The sequence below is a fragment of the Maniola jurtina genome, chromosome 19 (genome assembly GCF_905333055.1).
Source record: "Maniola jurtina chromosome 19, ilManJurt1.1, whole genome shotgun sequence".
Classification (NCBI taxonomy): domain Eukaryota; kingdom Metazoa; phylum Arthropoda; class Insecta; order Lepidoptera; family Nymphalidae; genus Maniola; species Maniola jurtina.
Window position 1 is genome coordinate 8,885,844 of NC_060047.1, and position 20,361 is coordinate 8,906,204.

Sequence of the window (20,361 nt, forward strand, 5' to 3'; positions counted from 1 at the left end):
CGGACAGATACACAGATACACATTTACACACATGCACACGTCAAACTTATAACACACCTCTTTTGGGGACGGGGGTTAAAAATACACCGAGTGACAAAAAACAATTTTAGTATATCTATCGCTATCTAACGGCAGTTCGCGGGTAGTAGTCCGGGTTTAGCACTGTTTAATTATCATTATTAATCGATTCGTCAAAAGAACAATAATTATTTTGAATGCATTGCATAAATAATACAAAAAAGCTACCGATTTGTTTTTTTTTGCTAGATGGCACTAGTATCGCCCCGCCATGTTAATTAGAAATCCGCCATATTTTTCTTACAGGAGAGTCGCCCTTTGCTTTTAGGGTAGTGTGAATTTTTATCGTAATTTGTTAAATAATGATTTTATGAGTTATTAATCATTATATTTAGTATTAGTGGTTAGTGCAATATTTGTGAAATAGTAAAATAGTCGCCTAGCGGTGACTGATGTGGTACAATTTGGATTTCCTGTTTCGGTTCCCCAATCTATTCTAAACAGAAAATGGCCGACGGTATTGGTGCGGGTGTCTCCTTTGTTTAGACTGAATTCTAGTGAAAATAAGAAATATAAGAAATAATGCCTAGTGCCTCGTTTTCTTCTTCGCGTTCTTACGTCCGTAGATCGCGAAGAAAAGGTGGACATCGGATACCATTGCCTTCCAGGACCCAATCGAGTAAGTTATCCGGGTCGTCTGCTGTCGCTCCAAGTCCAAGTATTACAAACGGCTCAATATCGACATTTCATTGATGTGCAACTTTATTTAGATGTGCGATTATATTTGCCTTTACCTGACGTATGAGAGGAAACTGCAAAGTGTATGAACATTTTGTAATATTTGAATTAATTTCGTTACGTTTGTCGAAGCTTGATATCAAATTCATCATTCATTGAAACCGCTGAAACTTTGAACGCTAAGCGTATGGTTTGTGAAATTTTAAATTTCCAATTATCGATAATATTGTATAGCGCATTTCAGTGACATTTTGCGCAATATGAGTATTGATTTGGTAGATGAAGACTAATTTTATACAGCATGACGAAACAGCTGTTCGCAAACGATGGAGGAATATCTGAATGCATTCAATTTCAAACATCAATATTTGTACTTTTATATTTTGTTGTACTTTACTAATGATTGACATGATTCATTGTGGTGGGCTTTATCAGCAGATATTATACTGATATTCTCTAAAAGTCTAAACAAAAATGTTTCATGAATAGTGTATCATAATTTTGGAGTCAAAATTTGATTGTAGTGATGTTGTATTTGTTTCATGTGAGAAATTTAAGTAAAACTTATAAAGTTGTTGCCAAATTATCAGTTTGAAAAGGATTGCACTTCATTTTATCTCAAAAAACAATAAAAATATTGTACTGTTTGCTTTAATAAGAAGGCAAAATGCACTATGAACTCTTTGTTTTGAATAAGAAATCAATATAACCCTGTCACTTGTATATCTGTCAAGTTTGTTACCAGCAATAAATATTTTCTTTCACTTGGTGATTATGCTTAAAGAAGATTTACATAGTATAATCATCATCATAACCAACTCGTCGACGGCTCACTACTGAGCACCAGTCTCAATTCAGAATTTGAAAGGTTTAGCCATAGTCTACCACACTGGCCAAGTGCAAATTGGCAGACTTCACACATCTTTACACAGAATACAGAACTCTCAGGCATGTGGGTTTCTTCACAATGTTTTCCTTCACTGTTAAAGCAACTTATATTTAATTTCTTAAAATGCACAACTCCAAAAAGTTAGAGGAGTGTGCCCCAGGATTGAACCCCTGACCCTGACAAAATAAGGCGGACCTCTTAACCGCTAGGCTATCACAGCATAGCTTTCATCTCACAGCTTTAAATACTTAAATGAAAATCTAGAACAATTTTATTTAAAAAAACTGTCAGGACAGATTATACATAATGGCACAATACAAACTACTGGATTTGAAAGTTGGAAGAAAACTAAGTAACTTCAATTCAGTTTTGTTTTTATGGCTTGTAGCTGTACCCGATGGGTACAATTTACTTTGTCAATGACATGTGGAAGAAACATACTAGAAAATGGTTGGTGATCGCTAGAATTTTAGGAGCTATTTTTCTATTTGGATATGGATATGGATTTATAATTGGCAGGTTTTTTCAGTGTATATCTGTGACAAGATGTCAGTAGTTATAATTATCTTTTTAACATCTATTACTCTTTACACATGTGGTGCTATAGCCATGACAAATTAGTTCTCAATGACACCCATACTGTTCTAAACAGAACTATAACTAACCCAGTGCCATTCAATGTTTACTAGAGTAATAGTTTTTTATAAAATCAATGTGCAGTTATATTTAAAATAGAGTTTAGTACTACAACATACAATTCACTAGCTAACTTGACCTGAAAAGTTGACTGACAGAAAAACACAATTTTGCATTCATAATATTATTATAGACTAGCTAGATGATGCCTGCAGCTTCACCTGCGTGGATTGGTCAGATCCCCTGAAGCATCAGGATTGAGGATTTGGAATCTAAATTTTTTATGCAACAATGTCGAAAGTTCCTCTATCGATTAAAAAAAATATGCAAATCGGTTCAGAAATCTCGGAGATATCAGTGCATAGATAGAAAAGCACAACTCCTCCATTTTTTAAGTCAGTTAAATAAGTAGCCTGTGTTACTCCTTGGTTAATCCTCTACTTGTCTGTGAAAGTCCCGTCAAAATAGATTCAGCCATTCTGAAGATGAAGATCAGCCTGTTGAAACAGATAGTCACTTAAATTTTATTTATTAGTATAATAGTATAGATGAAGTACTGACTGAAGTTGTATCAATAGTGGTTTATGCAGGACTAGAGGAAAGATTAAATAAATAAACCCTGTGATGTTGAGATCTGTTTTTGTACAACCATGCAGTCATGCCTCATATTCAGATTGAAATACTTGTTTTGCATATGCTGCTATTCATCACTGTAAAAATTTTACATTCCATGAAACATATTTTTATTTATTATCTCTTGTCTAAGCAAATATTACAATACAATATTGTCAATAATCAGGTTAGTAGGTTAAGAACTGTTATGACAATAATTTTGCATTGTCGCATGTATAGCACAATGATACAATCCTGACTGCTATATCAGAAATTGTTTTTGAAGTTTGCATCTACCACATCATCTCAATTTTCTTGTTTAAAACTATTGTACCTACTAAGCAGTAATTTCAATAGACATATAAATGCATCTCCAACTTAGACCTCATTATTGTGTCCAATCAAGTCCATATAGCATTAAAAAAGCCCTAGATGTAATCCTTATAGTATTCCACAATTTATTACAACTTCTCTTTATAATGGAAGAAAAATGTATGAAAATGTCACTAAGAAAATTTTGTAGAAATTCCATCTGAGCTAGGCCAAAGCATTGATCTGCTTCACCGAGTGACTGAGAAGGTCAACTCGTGATAAAAATATTTGCAAAGTTCAATCAATCCTAAAAAGCCAAATATGTCTAATTGAGTTAAATATAGCTATTCTATTGCTTGCTAACCATGTCATCATGTAAATAATATTTTCTTACCTTTCTTTAAGATTAAATTGCCTCTTAAATAGGTCAAGTGTTTTGGCAACCAGTCAAGATTTAGTCTAATATAAGATTTAGTTGAACAATTAGGTAAAAAAATGTACTGACACAAGTACATCATTTTTATAAAATAACAGACAATACTAATAAAAAGTTGATGCAGTCAATGTCAATCTTTTCCTCTGACTGAGACCCTTCAATTACTGTTTTAACAAGTACTTAGTTCTGGGACAGTAAATAATAATAGCAATTTTTGACTGCTATACAATAATTAAATTAAAGGTGCTTGAAAAGCTGCCTTTTCTGGTTATGAAGTCCTTGAAATCTGATGTGTATCGGTTTGTCAAACTGTGTGTCCTACCCATTGTCACTTCAGCTTCGTAACCCATTGAGCGATGTTCTTCACTCTGGTTCCCTACGGAAAAACTTCTAGTTCTCCTACAAAAGAATATATAGAAAGTATTTTCATTTATAGGTGAGCCATGTGAATCAGTGCCGTGTCCTAATAACGTGACAGGGAGCGCAATGGCGGCCACTGCCTGTGCGGGGCCGAGCGGCAGCGGCGGCGGTGGCTCCCCTCCCGTGCCGGCCGCGGCCGCTGCCACTACCGCGGGCCACCACAGCCCATACGACCTGCGCCGCAAGTCGCCGCCCGCCTACCACGAGCCCGGCCCCTCGGGCGCCTGCTCGCTGCCGGCCAGGAAGAGGCCCAGGACGTGAGTTACTTACTTTTCAATACAGTTGCTCGAAAAATCCACCTTCAATGGTAATGGTGAGTTAAATTTCCAACACTAGTGCGATTTTTTCTGTTTTTTCTTAATTCGGTAAGTCTATAATATTTCAAAAAGTTCTAGCAAGGAGTTTTATATAATTTCTGATATTTTGAATGAGGCAGAAATCACACAAAACAGTGATTTGCCACCAAAATCTACAGACGGGTATATTGTGGCTTATGATAATTTTATATCATGGATGACACATCCTCACATCTTCACATATCAAGTCCATTTAGGAGAAAGATTTGACAGGTTTTTTTCATAAATTGAGCAGCTGTCCTCATTTATGGTGGATTTGTACTTACTTAATTATGTATTTTTCATTTTAATAAAAAATTCTGTTTGTTTTTAGAACTCTAGTTGGGCTCGTATCACAATGTACTATTTTCACCCACTTGCTTTGAAAATAGTAATTGATCCATTCATTTTTTTTGTAAATAGAATATTAGTCATTTTAATCATGACTAACATTCCCCCTTTCCCCTCCCCTAAGCGTTAAGCTTGTGCTACGAGTGGGTACAACAATAGTGCAACGGGTGGGGTTTGAACCGCCAACCTTTCGGATTTCAGTCCGCTCTTAAAACCGTTGAGCTATTGAGGCTTAAAACATTATTTAAAACTAGCTGATGCCCGCAGCTTCGCCCGCGTGGATTGGTCAGATCCCCTGCAGCATCAGGATTGAGGAGTTGGACTCCAAATTTTTTATGAAACAATGTCGCAAAGTTCCTCTATCGATTAAAAAAGAAATGACGCAAATCGGTTCAGAAATCTCGGAGATTTCGGTGTACATAGGTAGAAAAACACAACTCCCTTTTTGAAAGTCGGTTAAAAAAGTAGCCTATTTTACGCCCTGGTCAATCCTTTACTTGCCTGTGAAAGTCCCGTCAAAATCGGTTCAGCCGTTCCAAAGATTAGCCTTTTCAAACAGACAGACAGACAGACAAAAATTTTAAAAACGTGTGATTCAGTTATGGTATCGTTCAAATAACCATATGAGCTTAATATGAGGTAGTTATTTCGAAATTACAGACAGACACTCCAATTTTATTTATTAGTATAGAAGACATCAAATGGATTTTTTCGCAAACTTCATAATGTTATAAAGATAGGATTATTGGCGTCACTCAGAAAAGCAGGTATTATTTAATTATTTTTATCGAATTATTGGAATGTTCTCTCCAAAACCAACACAAAAAACACAAGTTTAATGTGTAAGGTTATCCGAGAGTTTTAATCTAAACAAACTAATGCCAAAATAAATAATTTAATTAGAGCGTGATTGCTATCACAACATCTAATTATTCAGTTCACAATCCAAATACCGAAAATATGCGATATCGCTCCGAATCTCAGAAGGAGACTAAACTAAAACCTTCGAAACACCCGTATTTATGCAAGTTCAATCTTGTTGGCCTCCTAGCAACAGATTGTATGACATCGAATGAGCGAAATATCGATTTTATCAAACTACCTGCATTAGATAAATTAATAATTTTATATTATTTTGACAACTCAAATCAATTTTTAAAAATAACCTTACAGGATATTAGGATAATATAACTTGTTTGTTGTAGATCTCTGTCCCAGGGCGTGGACGTGTGCAATGTGTCGCAGTACTTGCAGTATGAGCTGCCTGATGAGGTGCTGCTGTGCATCCTGTCGCACCTCACCGAGCGCGATCTGTGCCGCGTCGCGCAGGTGTGCAAGCGGTTCAACACTATTGCCAACGACACTGAATTGTGGTAAGCCTTATTTCCACCATAAACTAGCGTTAGTTATTGAAATGGACCAATCCTGAGAACTGAAATGATTGCAGAAATTATAAAACTTTTTTTATTTGATTGTCTATGGTTATTAGGTTTTGTTTTGAATACTGCAGTGTTAATTTTTCCTTCCACTTGCTGTGAAATCACGCATTATTTTTCTGTCCGGTTCCAAGCAGTTTTCAACAAGGCGATAATAAAAATGCTAGAATGAATCAATGATTTATGCAATAAAATGTAGGTACGGTCGACGTCGAAAGTCCATACATAGCTTAAAGGCTAAAACCGTGCAGCTAGGAATGCTTTGAATCACTCGCATGCTCACTCACACAAATAAATATTAACTGTCAATAATATTATCAACCTTAAGTAAACTACATAAGGTTCAAACGATTTCAGTTCAATACTTCCATCAAATGTCTACAATATCAACCTTAAGACAACAACCATTAAGTTTAAAATAATTTCTATTCCTACTCGACCTATCTACTGACTTTAGTGATTGTTTATTTCATGTCTCTGCGTATACTTACTCTCAGTGTCGTAGTAACATAGTCGGCACACAATGCATTAGCTCAAAATGATCTAGGTTCGAATCTCTTATTGCATTTTTTTTAGTTTTTAATAAAATGACTTTTTGTTTATATAATTATTGTTTATTGATATTATAAAAAGAGTAAATAAGAAAAAAAACACTTTTTACTAGATAATCGACTTTATTGTGATTTTTTCATTGTTATCTTTTTACATTTGCTAAAAAGTAATAAATAGATAATATTAACTATTTTTTTTTAAACTATTTTAAAGGTTATAGCTTAAGTAATCGTTTTCATAAAGAAAAGAAAATTGAAGCTAAACCTTACAAAAACTAGTAATCATTCGGCGGCGCTGCTTTTGTTGTCTGTTAATTTTAGTAAGATATATTATTAACATAATATAAGTTAAGAAAAGAAAATACTTTATGTTCTATGTTTAAAGACTTAAAAAGTAAAATGGATATAACTTTATAAGCAAATTGTTTAAGTATTTAATATAACCTCCACTATTTTCAATAACAGCAAGCAAGCGCCACCGCATGGATCCGACTATATTGAAACAGATATTATCCATTCTTCTAATATTCTCCCACACTTCCATATAGTGAGCCTCTAATTCCTCAGCAGTCCTCTCGTTTCGTATATCCCGTCTGGTGATCTTGCTGGCCAGGGAATAATAGTTATGTCTGGGTTTTCACTAAGCCAATCACGCACTATATGTGCTCGATGCATAGGACAGTTATCATGCACAAAAGATAGTTGTGGCATATTAACAACTGGATACACACACCACACAGTCGGCAACATGCTGTCACGTAACACTTCCACATAATGTGCAGCTGTGGGGTGCCCTGCAATTGACACTAGTTCACCAGGTGCAGCGGCACTCATCCAGCCCCATATATTGACAGATATCCGTCCAGATTCCATGTTTGGGACAACATTTTCATATTGTTCGACCATAGATCTCCGCTGTGAATCATTAAAATGACGCGGGTGGCCACTTCGCGGTCTAGATGTTAAATTACCTTCTTCTTCGTGGCGCGACACCCCCAACGCTTTTCGGTGATCCACTAAAAACCAAACAGTGAGATTAATATAACACCAAATAAAACAACACTTTAACCTACTAAGTATCTTGTCTAAATTTTATGGATATTCCTTCGATCACTTACTCAAGTATTCGAGTATTATTTACTCACAAAACTTTATGTAATGCTATGTTTATGAACACAATTTCTTAACCTAATACACGTTATCTAACAATAAAAACAATACTCACGGTGAAATCAGTTTCATTGCAAATGTTCAAAATCAGTTTTATCAACAATACACATTAGTCTGCATTATTCTTGAAGACAAGTAAAATAAAACGTTTTCAACACTCAAGAAACAACATGAATTAATGATGTAGCCATTGCAAGTAACGACTGTCAAAATCTTTTATCCGTCGGTACTCAGTGACCATATTTTATCTAACTTCGTAACTGCGATTTTTTTAACTACCCACTTAAGCTATTATTAGTCTAAACGTATCATTTAAAAAAATAAAAACAGAAAAAAGCTTACACGGACCCGAGATTCGAACCAGAAACCGTCGCGTTTGCAGTCCGGGTACCCCCGCGCTGCGCCATTCAACTCTTTTGCTTTATATATGAAATTTTTAGATATTACTCAGGCTTACAAATTGAATGACTTGTATAATATTACAGTGCAAGTGTGTGCGTGACAGAGTGCATGCAAGGCAACTTGTTTACTTATTCTATATGGACTTTTGACGTCGACTGTACAATATGTTGAAATAATGTCTGATGAGCCTTATACATTTATTTTACCACTATAACTAATGTTTGAATATTACCTTAAATCTAATTAAAGACAGTAAATTAAAGAAAGATAGACAGTTTCATACTGCTAGCGAGATTCTTTAATGCACACTAACATATATTAAATTGACTTTGTCTGTGTTGGTGTTAGCTGGCGGGCGTGCTCTGCCTTTTTGGAGTGTTTTTTTTTTTTTGTTAAAACTGACTCGAAAGCGCTCTAAGGGGGTGCCGTGCGTGTGTCGGCGAGCGCCGGCACAGACGGGGTCCATATTTTTATAGTGTCCCTAACTTGTTACAAATAACTACAAACTTGACATTGGCTAATCTTTGTCCAGACAAGAGAGCAAAAAATTATATGTTAAATTGTCTTTGAACAGGAAAAGCCTGTACCAATCGGTGTTTGAATACGACACTCCGCTGATGCACCCCGCGCCGTGCCAGTTCGAGTTTGTGGCGGCGGACGAGTGCGACGCCGACAACCCGTGGAAGGAGAGCTTCCGCCAGCTCTACTACGGCATCCACGTGCGCCCCAACTTCCGCCCCAAGAAGGACTCGCGCATCAAGCACTTCAACACTATTAGGGTTAGAATAGAATAGAAATACAATTTTTAGAATGGAGTAGAAATATTTTTTTTTTCAAAAAACTTTTACAAGTACACTTTTGAATCGCCAAATATATCTTCCACTGCTTCCGAATGCCTTTCCTAACAAGAAAAATCAGCAAGAAAGTCGTAGGTTAACATCGGTTGACGAATTGGGCCACCCACTTAATATAAATGCGCCCATAATAATCTTTGGGTTTGTTTCAGATTCATCAATTTCATGAAATCTTCTCTTGTAAATTATTTTATTAAAAACAAAAATTCGCAAATCGGCCCAGAAACCTCGAAAAAATCGGTGTACCATATATTTTAAAAAAAGGGCTGAATTGAGAACTACCTTCTTTCCTTCTTTTTAGAAGTCTGTTAAAAAATAACGAGCAGGCGGGTCACCTGGTGTTAAGTGATTACCGCCGCCTATGACCATTTGCAGCTCCAGAGATGCCGCCGATGCGTTGCCGGCCTTTCAGGAATTTGTTGGTCTGCCCCTTGAATAACCCAATGTTGTAATCTGTTATAACAATACTCTTAAGTCTTAATATTATGTTTTCATTATAAGCAGGCCTCTCTGGAATACGTGGAGGAGCGGGGCGGCGGCGGCGCGGCGTGCGCGTGCGGCGCGGGCGCGTGCACGTGCCGGCGCGCGGCCGCCGCGCCGCAGCCCGCGCTCGTGTTCGTGCACGCCGGCCTCTACCAAGAGGAATGCCTCGCCATCGATACCGACGTGCAACTCATTGGTGAGACCCAACTATTATTATAAAAATTAAAAAAAAAATTGGTCACAGTTTTTAATTTTTTTGTGATGTACTTAACCACAAATTCACAGTTTTCAGATATTTTCCTAAAAAGGTTTATGTGTTGTGGTCTATAGTATGATGGTTTATCAAAGGCACAGCAAGGCATTGCAGGCTAAGAGCTTGGTAACCAGACCAATTTTTTGCCATAATCTATTCATCAGAGATGACACAATATGTGAATAAGCCTTGTAACCATTACACTACTTTGTGAATGCAAATGAATGTGTGGTAGATCCACAACTAGAAAGTACCACGTTTACTTTGTTCTCAATATATATAAAGGCCAATATTAACACTACATTTTCCAGGTTGTGCCCCGGGCAACGTAGCAGAGTCTGTTGTCCTGGAACGTGAAGCGGAGTCGACTCTCACCTTCGCGGAGGGCGCCAACCGCGCCTACGCGGGCCACATGACGCTCAAGTTCTCGCCAGACGCTACCAGCACCATGCAGCACCACAAGCACTACTGCCTGGAGGTCTCCGACAACTGCTCTCCCACCGTCGATCATTGTATTATACGGAGCGCCAGTGTTGGTAAGGCATTCATTGCATAAACATAGCATTGATTTAAATAACATAAACAGATCATAGACCCATAGACTTGTATAAGAAAAAGAAGAACCAAAATGATTTGAAACAATTATTATTTGTTGTGTACAGTGGGTGCGGCTGTATGCGTGAGCGGCGCGGGCGCCAACCCAGTGATCAAGCACTGCGACATCAGCGACTGCGAGAACGTAGGGCTGTACGTCACGGACTACGCCCAGGGCGCCTACCAGGATAACGAGATATCCCGCAACGCGCTCGCCGGCATCTGGGTCAAGAACTTCGCCAACCCTATCATGCGCCGCAACCACATACACCATGGACGAGACGTCGGTATTTTCACCTTCGAGAATGGCTTGGTGAGTTTTAATGCACAAGGTTTATGGTTAGAACGTAACAGACTACGCCCAGGCGCCTACCAGGAAAACGAGATATCCTACAATGAACTCGACGGCATATCTGACTTAAAAATTTCGCCAATCCTATCATACACCACGAAAGAAACATCGGCATTTTCACCTTCGAGAATGACTGATATTTAGTGCACAATAGCTAACATCACTGTTCAAGGATAGACTCGGAAGATTTAAATAAAACAGATTTATTTAGAGAGGTTTGTCTCGTTTTTACTCTGAAGTCTGAGCAGAGTTAAAGTATGGCTATAGATCTCAGCATCAGTTCTCTCTAGGATGTGAAGAGGGCAGCGTCGCAATCGCAAGTTCCTAGTCATAGTCTTCAGGCGCGAACGATGGTTTTCTTATCCTTTTTGTGCCAATGTCATCAAAGACTTGACATTAAAAAATGAAAAATCTTAATTATAACTCTTTACATTGCCTTAACAGTAAAGTACGGTAACAACTGAGTTAGTTACAAAACTGTGTTGCAGTTGTTAGCGCCCACCTCCAGATTTATAAAAAAATGTTTTATGTCAAAATTTGATTTTTAGGGCTATTTCGAAGGAAACGACATCCACAACAACAGAATCGCCGGTTTCGAAGTGAAGGCCGGCGCGAATCCCACCGTAGTACACTGCGAGATCCACCACGGACAGACCGGGGGCATTTACGTCCACGAGTCTGGCCTCGGCCAGTTCATAGACAATAAGATACACTCCAACAACTTCGCGGGCGTCTGGATCACGTCCAACAGCAATCCCACCATACGGCGCAATGAGATCTACAACGGACACCAGGGAGGCGTGTACATATTTGGCGAGGGCCGTGGACTTATTGAGCACAACAACATCTATGGGAACGCTTTAGCAGGCATACAGGTTAGTGATGTGATCATTATGCTGCAGAAACTTTGGAGCAGCGAAAATATTAAATCAACGATTTTACATATAATCATTAGTAACTTCATTTATTTACTCAGAGTTACTGAGAAAAAATATACATCTTTATCACAACTTTCACTAGTATTTTGTTTGGGGGGCAATTTTTTTTTTCATACTTTGTCAACATTTTTATAAAAAATTTCACCCATATTTTACAATAAGTTGATTGCTTGTCGCAAATAGAATTTTATTGTGTTAGTAATCATAACCACCAGAGTACTGAGAAAACTATCCAGGGTCCATATTGGTAAATAATAGTTATCCTTTTCATAATGATTGTTTTAATCATTTCATCTCATTGGAGAAATGATTTTCAGATACGCACAAACAGCGACCCCATAGTGAGGCACAATAAGATCCACCACGGGCAACACGGGGGCATTTACGTACACGAGAAGGGCCAGGGGCTTATTGAGGAGAATGAGGTCTACGCTAACACACTGGCCGGCGTCTGGATCACTACAGGGTCCACACCTGTGTTGCGACGCAATCGAATTCACTCAGGAAAACAGGTCAGTGTCAAACTTCATCTAGAAAAAGTGGCCCTATTTATAAGAAACTACGATTACGATTTAGGTTTTTAAAAATCCTCTGGGACCTCTGATTTACCAGGGTAAAAGTAGCCTATGTCACTCTCTAGGTCTTCAGCTGTTCTCATGCAAAAAATCACGTTGATTCGTCTCTCCGTTGCGACGTGATTGAATGACAAACCAACAAACAAACACTTTTGTATTTATAATATGGGTAGTAATATAAACACGAGCATCCACCATGGGGTACGTGGGGGCATGGTTTACCTGTACACTAAACAGTTATTCCTACATCCACAGGTCGGCGTGTATTTTTACGACAACGGCCACGGCAAACTAGAAGATAACGATATATTCAACCACCTATACTCAGGAGTACAAATAAGGACAGGGAGTAACCCTGTCATCCGTGGCAACAAGATATGGGGCGGGCAGAATGGTGGCGTTCTAGTCTACAATGGGGGTCTAGGGTTACTGGAGCAGAATGAGATCTTCGATAACGCCATGGCCGGTGTATGGATAAAGACTGACTCAAATCCCACGCTCAAGAGGAACAAGATTTTTGATGGGCGTGATGGTGGCATCTGTATTTTTAATGGTGGCAAGGTGAATTTCTTTTTGACGGCTTTATTAGGTACAAATTCTAATGACTGCAAATTATTTTTTAATAGAAACTTTAATAGTATTTTAGAAATAATAGTATTTTATTCATTCACTCTCAATGAAAATGAAAATTTTTTCAGCCCTCGCCAATCTTTATGGTTGCCCTGTTGAACATAGCTGCGTTTCAATGTGCAGAATGCAAATTTCAGGTATTACAGGAACTTAGCTGCACCTTTTTGGTCAGTTGAACTCGCTGCATGGTTCGGATCAGAGCAGTTATACGAATTGCCAAGGGCTGTCCCAAATTAGACATGTTTTTTGAAAAATCCTCTAACCCCAATCAAGACTGAATGCAATATTTATGAATTAACTCAGTGATTTCCAGTTGAGCACCTCCAATAACATGACATGTTGAATCTCAAAAAAATTACATTTTGCTCAGCATAATTAGGGATTATATTAATCTAAGATTATATCAATCTCAATTTTGACATGATCTCATGGGTTGGAAAGTTTTCATGAAATAGTCCAATTATAGAGTAAAAAAGGAACCTCTATGAAATGCACACTCTGTTATGATACTTTTACACTGAATGACTTTTTCATTTCCAGGGTGTACTGGAGGAGAACGATATATTCCGCAACGCACAAGCGGGTGTTTTAATCTCAACACAGAGCCACCCCGTGTTGCGACGTAACCGCATCTTCGACGGCCTCGCTGCGGGCGTCGAGATCACCAACAACGCGACAGCTACCCTAGAACACAATCAGATATTCAACAATAGATTTGGAGGTAAGGGGCCCAAAAAAATAATTTATCGTGCCACAAAAACCACAGTCGGTTTTACCAGTTTTTAGGGTTCCGTACCTCAAAAGGAAAAACTTAACCCTTATAGGATCACTTTGTTGTCTGTTGGAAAAAATACTGGAGTACGGAACCCTCAGTGCGCGAGTATGACTCGCACTTAGCTGGTTTTTTTTATGTTTGTTGCTCATATCCTAAATGAAGAATTATTTATTTCACAGCCAAGAAGTTTGCACTGGCATTGATTTTGGACATTTGCATGTCTGTATTTGCAGTTATATTGTTTTATGCAACAAATTATAGAATGGCTCTTCTGAACAAAAATTGTGTTTATGAAGTAGTTTATTTGTGTGTGTGATTAGTATGACACTGCACACAAGTCCTTGGTTTTATGAAATGTACATACTTCTTTATACTAAGATTTTAATATAGAGAGTTCTCATATCCATTCTCATTTAGAGAGATCTTAGAAATGTATGTCATGTCAAGAAACATAATAATCATTCATCAACTTGTTCAGGGACGCATTTTTCCCTTTCATATATTATTGAACACTGGTAATATACGTAATTGGTGTTTGCAGGTTTATGTCTGGCATCGGGCGTGTCGCCGCTGGTGCGCGGCAACAAGATCTTCAGCAACCAGGACGCGGTGGAGAAGGCGGTGGGCGGCGGACAGTGCCTCTACAAGATCTCCTCCTACACCTCCTTCCCTATGCACGATTTCTACAGGTAACTACTTTATCAACAAACTAGCTGATGCCCGCGACTTCCTCCGCGTGGATTTAGGTTTTTCAAAATCCCGTGGGAACTCTTTGATTTTCGGGGACAAAAAGTAGCATATGTGCTAATCCAGGATATTATCTATCTCCATTTCAGCCAAATCCGTTCAGTAGTTTTTGCGTGAAAGAGTAACAAACATACACACTTTCACCTTTATAATATTATATTAGTGTGATTGTAACAATCCCTATTATTTTTTAAAAATTAAATATAACAATCACATAACATTACCTAGTGTTTCTATAAATCATGTATAAGAATTATGGAAGCACTATCTTACCCTATTGACAAGTAGATGGAATGACACACATGTAAACCTTAGTGGTTTTTTCGTTGTGTCAAAGTCAGCCTTACTAAACATTCCTTATTTTTGATATCACTACGGGCGTAAAAAGCACAACTTCTATAGGTACATACGATTGATTAATTCCTATATAAACAGCAATAGAATAAAAATTGTGGGTACAATTGGAAATACCATTAATCATCTTTTTCTCTGCAATCGTGACAAAGCGAACAAAAGTAATGATTCTTCCACATCTGAATCACTTGACAACTCCTTAGTGACGAAACTCTTAGTGGTCTATGGTATGCTCTGGAAAATATTGGATTGTAATATTTATCTAATGTGTTTTAGGTGCCAGACATGTAATACGACAGATCGTAACGCCATATGTGTCAATTGCATTAAAACCTGCCACTCGGGACACGATGTGGAGTTTATTCGCCATGACAGGTTAGAAACTCTTAAATTTTTCTGTATGATTAATACCTATTAAGTGATTAATATAGACTTATCGCTTTAAGTTGTGTGTTGCCTATCAGTCAATCACATTACTGTTTTTATTTATATTGTATTGTATACATAAATTATATAGTTATGTTTATTTCTCTGGAACACTTATTTAACGTATTTTTTACTCTTTTAGGGTTAGTAATTCTTTATTAGATATTTGTATATTTTCGACTCGAGGACTGGGATAATATCACTGCTGGAGCAGGATGGCCAATACCATCAAAAGTTCTTATTGAAAGATGTTACAATTATTAAGTATCATGATTCATGACTAAGAAAATTTTATCTATTTTTATTTTTATTTTTGACAAATTACCAATAAAAATACCAGTTTTTATTGGTAATTGGTATAATGTCAGATTATTCATTAGATAAAGTTTATCAGGAAGTTGTGAAACAGGCCCTGTAACAAATCAAGATTTTGTATTCTCCACATTTAAGTCAATACAGCTTCAAATATTAATTTATGAAAATAAAAGCTAGCAATATGTATTGATTCTAGATCTGTACGTTGTTCCAGATTTTTCTGCGACTGTGGCGCAGGCACGCTGTCCAACCAGTGCCAGCTGCAGGGCGAGCCCACGCAGGACACGGACACGCTCTACGACTCGGCCGCGCCCATGGAGTCGCACACGCTCATGGTCAACTGAATAGTACCACGTCCGAGCACTGCCCTCCATGTGACCAGCCCACAGTGTAACTAATGCAGCGTGCAATGCTCTAAGCCTGAAAGACAGAATATTGAATCTGTGCTCCCACTGCGCGTATGTTAAGGATGGGGAGCTGTGGAGTGTACTTTGACTTTGCTCAGGCTTAATACACTGTTAAAACTAGACAAATGAGTGTCAGACATAAATCTGTCTCGTTTTAACTCATTTAGACAAAGTCAAAGTACAATCTATTGACTTGACATTTCGTTCATACAAAAGTGTCAAAAAAATCACCTAGAGGGCGAATCCACGCAGGACACGGACACGCTCTACGACTCGGCCGCGCCCATGGAGTCGCACACGCTTACGGTCAACTGAACAGTACCACGTCCGAGCACTGCCCTCCATGTGACCAGCCCACAGTGTAACTAATACAGCGTGCAATGCTATAAGCCTGATCGGCCGAATATTGGATATGACCTTTATGCAAGAGAACAAGCACTAACGCATCATACACAACTGATGAATGGCTCATGCATCAATCCAAACAGAAAACATTTTCCCCAGCCTAGGCTTCAGCGTCTCCGTGTGGCCGCTAGACTGCGGTACTAGGTATTTCTAGCAATGTTCCTTGATAAAGATTAAAAGCTTACATTTTTGGTATTAAAACAACTCTGCTTCGCTACCGACCGAGTCCATCTCTGTGTGAATTGACCCTAATAGCTCGTTCACATAGGCTGCGTAAGTGTAGACGTAGCGCGTCCCATTGCATTGTAATGTATGGAACTGTATGAAACATGGCACACCGCTTGCGTAAAGCGTTGACGTATGCGTCACCCGGTGTGTCAGGGGTCTACGCACGTGTCACGTGTACGCAATTTGTGTGAATCGGCCTTAAAGCTTTCATACTGCGTTTTGTCACCCGCCGAATGTGAACGATCGTTGCGCAGCTTGCCATACACTAATTAATCTAATATTTATAAAATTGGACTTGTATATATTTTCTCGTAAGTAGAATGCGTTATCGCATCCAGTATTTGACTCCCTATACTATGTTTATTTTTAAGTTCTCATTAGGCTATTTGGTGAAACCAAATTTCGTTGGCATTTGTCATAATCATGTTTAAGATCAAAACAGAATCATAAGCACTAGAAAAAGCTAAGGTGGCGTTTAAACTAAAGTCTAGCTTTCTTATTGATTTTTACTGGAATTTCACATCAGTTTCTCAACTGTTTTTCTGTCTTGGTTTACTATTAGTTTGTACGCGGCCTTACTAGTGCGTTTGTATGTAAGGGAGTGGAAAAAAATATTTTTTTAAATTTAACGGGCATTGCACGTGGTTGCATTAGTTACAGCGTGCCGGTTCACATTGGCCGGAAGCCCAACAGTCTACTCTAGCAACTATTTTTATTACCTAAAACTTCGCATTGTACATTCACGTAAGTCGCTGATATAATATATGTTCGTCGTATGGTAACATTTAATCGGTTCAATTATGTATTTTATCGATGTACTTTATATAGGATGACGAAACAAATACGCTATTTGTATATGTAGGGGGCGTTTTTATCATCGGTACTTAAATAATGTATTTCGTTGTGTAGAATCATGCATTCCCAAATTGTAATCACCCCACTTTCGGTGTCACATTTATATATTTAGAACGTAACATTTGTTTTATAAGTAATACCGAATAGCGACTATATCGTAACGTCTACTATAGCTATCGTAATCATGGAGAAGATGTCGTTTAATTTATCTCGGAAGGAAAAGTCATAATTAAGTTACGTGATTGATTCGAGCCAGCGGCTGTCACAGTCAGGTTAGCTAATTGTATTATAAATAACCGTAAGTATTTTTTAACTATTTGACTTTAATTCTTTTTCATAGGAGCACTTATTATTTAGCTCTCCCGATGGGGGTGATCGTTCGCGTTTTCGTTTTAGTTAATAAAGATATTTGACCAGTTCGTTTCGCGTTGGGGTGGAACAGTGATTAGGAGGCCGACTCGCCTAACTACTCCTAATGCGCTTTGTAAATATTTATATCACACAATAATCGAAAAAATTTAGCAATTAATGTAATTTGTATCATTATATTTTTATTATTGATCACAACATGTATGTTTAATTAATTATTACGGAGGAGTACGTACGTTATGTTCGGAAGGAATCGTCGCGCGTCGCCGATGGCTCCGGACTCCGGAGCCCTTGTGTATATTAAATGCAAATGAAGAACGAGTGTGCATATTTAACTGGAAAAGATCTTAGGTACAATTGATATTTTATTATATTGTTAATTTAAATGTGGTATTGATATCGACGACAAGCAATGTTGAGCCGGGGCCGCTCGCGGTCGGATCGCGGTTAGTCGTAAGTTAGCCGATAAGCTATAATGAAAACCTAAATTACTCAGTAATCACTATCGCAATTTACGAATTGTTAAATTCTCCATAGCACGGTATGTTCTGTGTCTGCTTTTTTATATCCTCAATCTGTGATCATCGCTAATTACATAAAATATATGTAAGAGAAGTACTTTAATTTTCCGCGTACAGAATAATGTGACTTTAGTTATTTGTAAAAGCAAAATTTGTCGTGGCGCCGATGCTTTAATTAATTTGAATTAATGTGAAATTGTTATTTATTGAATTGTCAGTATGTTTAATTTATTGATTATAAAATATCTGGATAATATTTTCTTGATACCTGAGAATACCACTGTAAAAGCCGTGATATACATCATATAATATTATAAAATTGAATTTTATTAATTACTCCCCCATTTTCTTTAATTTCTTATGAGTGTGTAAAATTATTATCATTTAACAACTAAACGATAGAGTCTTCGAGTACGCTTCGTCCAAGGGGTAACTCGTTAGCGGGTGGAACCTAAAATAGTGCTGTTTCCACAGGTGACGGAAACAATGTTATCTGTGCGTGTCACCCTTCCCTCTAACTGCACCTCACCACGAGAGTGGCCAGGTAAATGAATTTCGTTTGAGATTAAAGATTTTTCAGTCAAAAACGATAAAGTGATGACTGCTATCGACGCGCGACGTTTGGAATTACGCCTCTATTTTTGGCAAAAGAAAACGTATGTAAACAAACTAAAGACATTTGAAATTATTATGAAGTAAATCGTGACGTGAAGTTGTTTGTTTTCCAATTTTCTAGCTTCACGAAGTTGCCTCAAAATTCGCCCTAGAATAGAGATTTTTCAAGGGCCATAACTTTTAGAATAAAACAATATTACTATACTAATTATTATTTTAAGGCATAGATAATTCGATACTGGCTTAGTTATAGATCTAGAATATTCTAGAACAAAGAATTAGAATTCTTCCTTTGGCCGTTTTTGACTAAGAAATGTTGTATCTCAAGCAAAATTCATTCACGTCTCTCTCGGTGTGAGGTGCGGTTAGAGGGAAAGGATGGCACGCACAGATAACGTTATTGCCTTCATCTGTAGAAACGGTACTATACCTACCAACGAATTGTCGCTACCGTGAACGGGGCTCTTAAGAGAGGGCCACCAGGCGGGCCGGGTCGCATTGCAACGCAAAAATTCGCAGTCTATAACATTTTATGACACCTTTGTCGCGGGACGTAATAATAATAAATACCATAAAAAATGCTCGTCGCACGGCCCTAGTGGACACCTTTGGAAGTTTCATAGCTGCAATACGGCCCGACCCCCGATGGCCTGGTAGACGGACGCCATCCTTTACACTACTCTATCCCCTTCAGGTTCAAAATGTTGAATTTCGGAATTGTGTTGAATATTCACAAAAAATATTTGCCTGGATTTGGGGGGGGGGGATGAACGCCCCCCCCCCCCCCCCCCCCCCACCCAACATTCACCTCTCGTTCGTTTAGTTTTAGAGGTATCCCCCGTCACGAAAATGGTCTAAAACTGACAAGTTTGACGGCAAGTCTTTTTTAAGGTGGAAGCGACGGGCCTGCCCACGAAATTCAAACCCACCAAAAACATTTCATGTAAAATATTGCCAAGACTCACAAGTTCATAATGCTTTCACTGTTAAAAAGTTATGAGATCTCTAGTAGAGCCAAGCCCCTAGCTGAGCTTAGAATTTCGCTGCCCATGGGACCTATCCCAAGTCCAAAGTATATAGCTCTTAAATGCTCTTGAGTATATCACATTATAACAATAAAGAACAAATAACTCTACTTACAAGCTCTGATTCTACAAACCCTAAATCTTGGTTAAAAAAGGACGGCTTGGCCGTTTAATGTTCGTGGTACTTTTATCTGATATGATATTTAAGCCCGGAATAGCTTGTGCGACAATCATGAAGTATAATACAAATTAGTAATTGTCGAACAAACTATTCCTTATGACCATAATATAATATGTTATGTCATGTAATAGTTTTACGAACATTAAACGGCCA

The 20,361-nt window shown here is 38.0% G+C and overlaps 1 protein-coding gene across 2 annotated transcripts; it reads left to right on the forward strand.

Moving 5' to 3' along the window:
• The first annotated feature begins 276 nt into the window (after positions 1-276).
• On the forward strand, positions 277-18,725 carry LOC123874918 (F-box only protein 11). Of its 2 annotated transcripts, none has more exons than XM_045920482.1 (14): positions 277-697; positions 4,078-4,318; positions 5,953-6,120; positions 8,881-9,085; positions 9,662-9,839; positions 10,208-10,432; positions 10,559-10,803; positions 11,391-11,717; positions 12,098-12,292; positions 12,611-12,916; positions 13,526-13,706; positions 14,302-14,449; positions 15,138-15,236; positions 15,817-18,725. In XM_045920482.1, exons 1-14 carry the CDS (start codon positions 601-603, stop codon positions 15,944-15,946), a joined length of 2,745 nt encoding a protein of 914 aa, XP_045776438.1. In that variant the 5' UTR covers positions 277-600; the 3' UTR covers positions 15,947-18,725. The 2 variants fall into 2 exon arrangements, with proteins under 2 accessions (XP_045776438.1, XP_045776439.1); XM_045920483.1 differs by having other exon boundaries at positions 9,665-9,839.
• Positions 18,726-20,361: the final 1,636 nt, after the last annotated feature.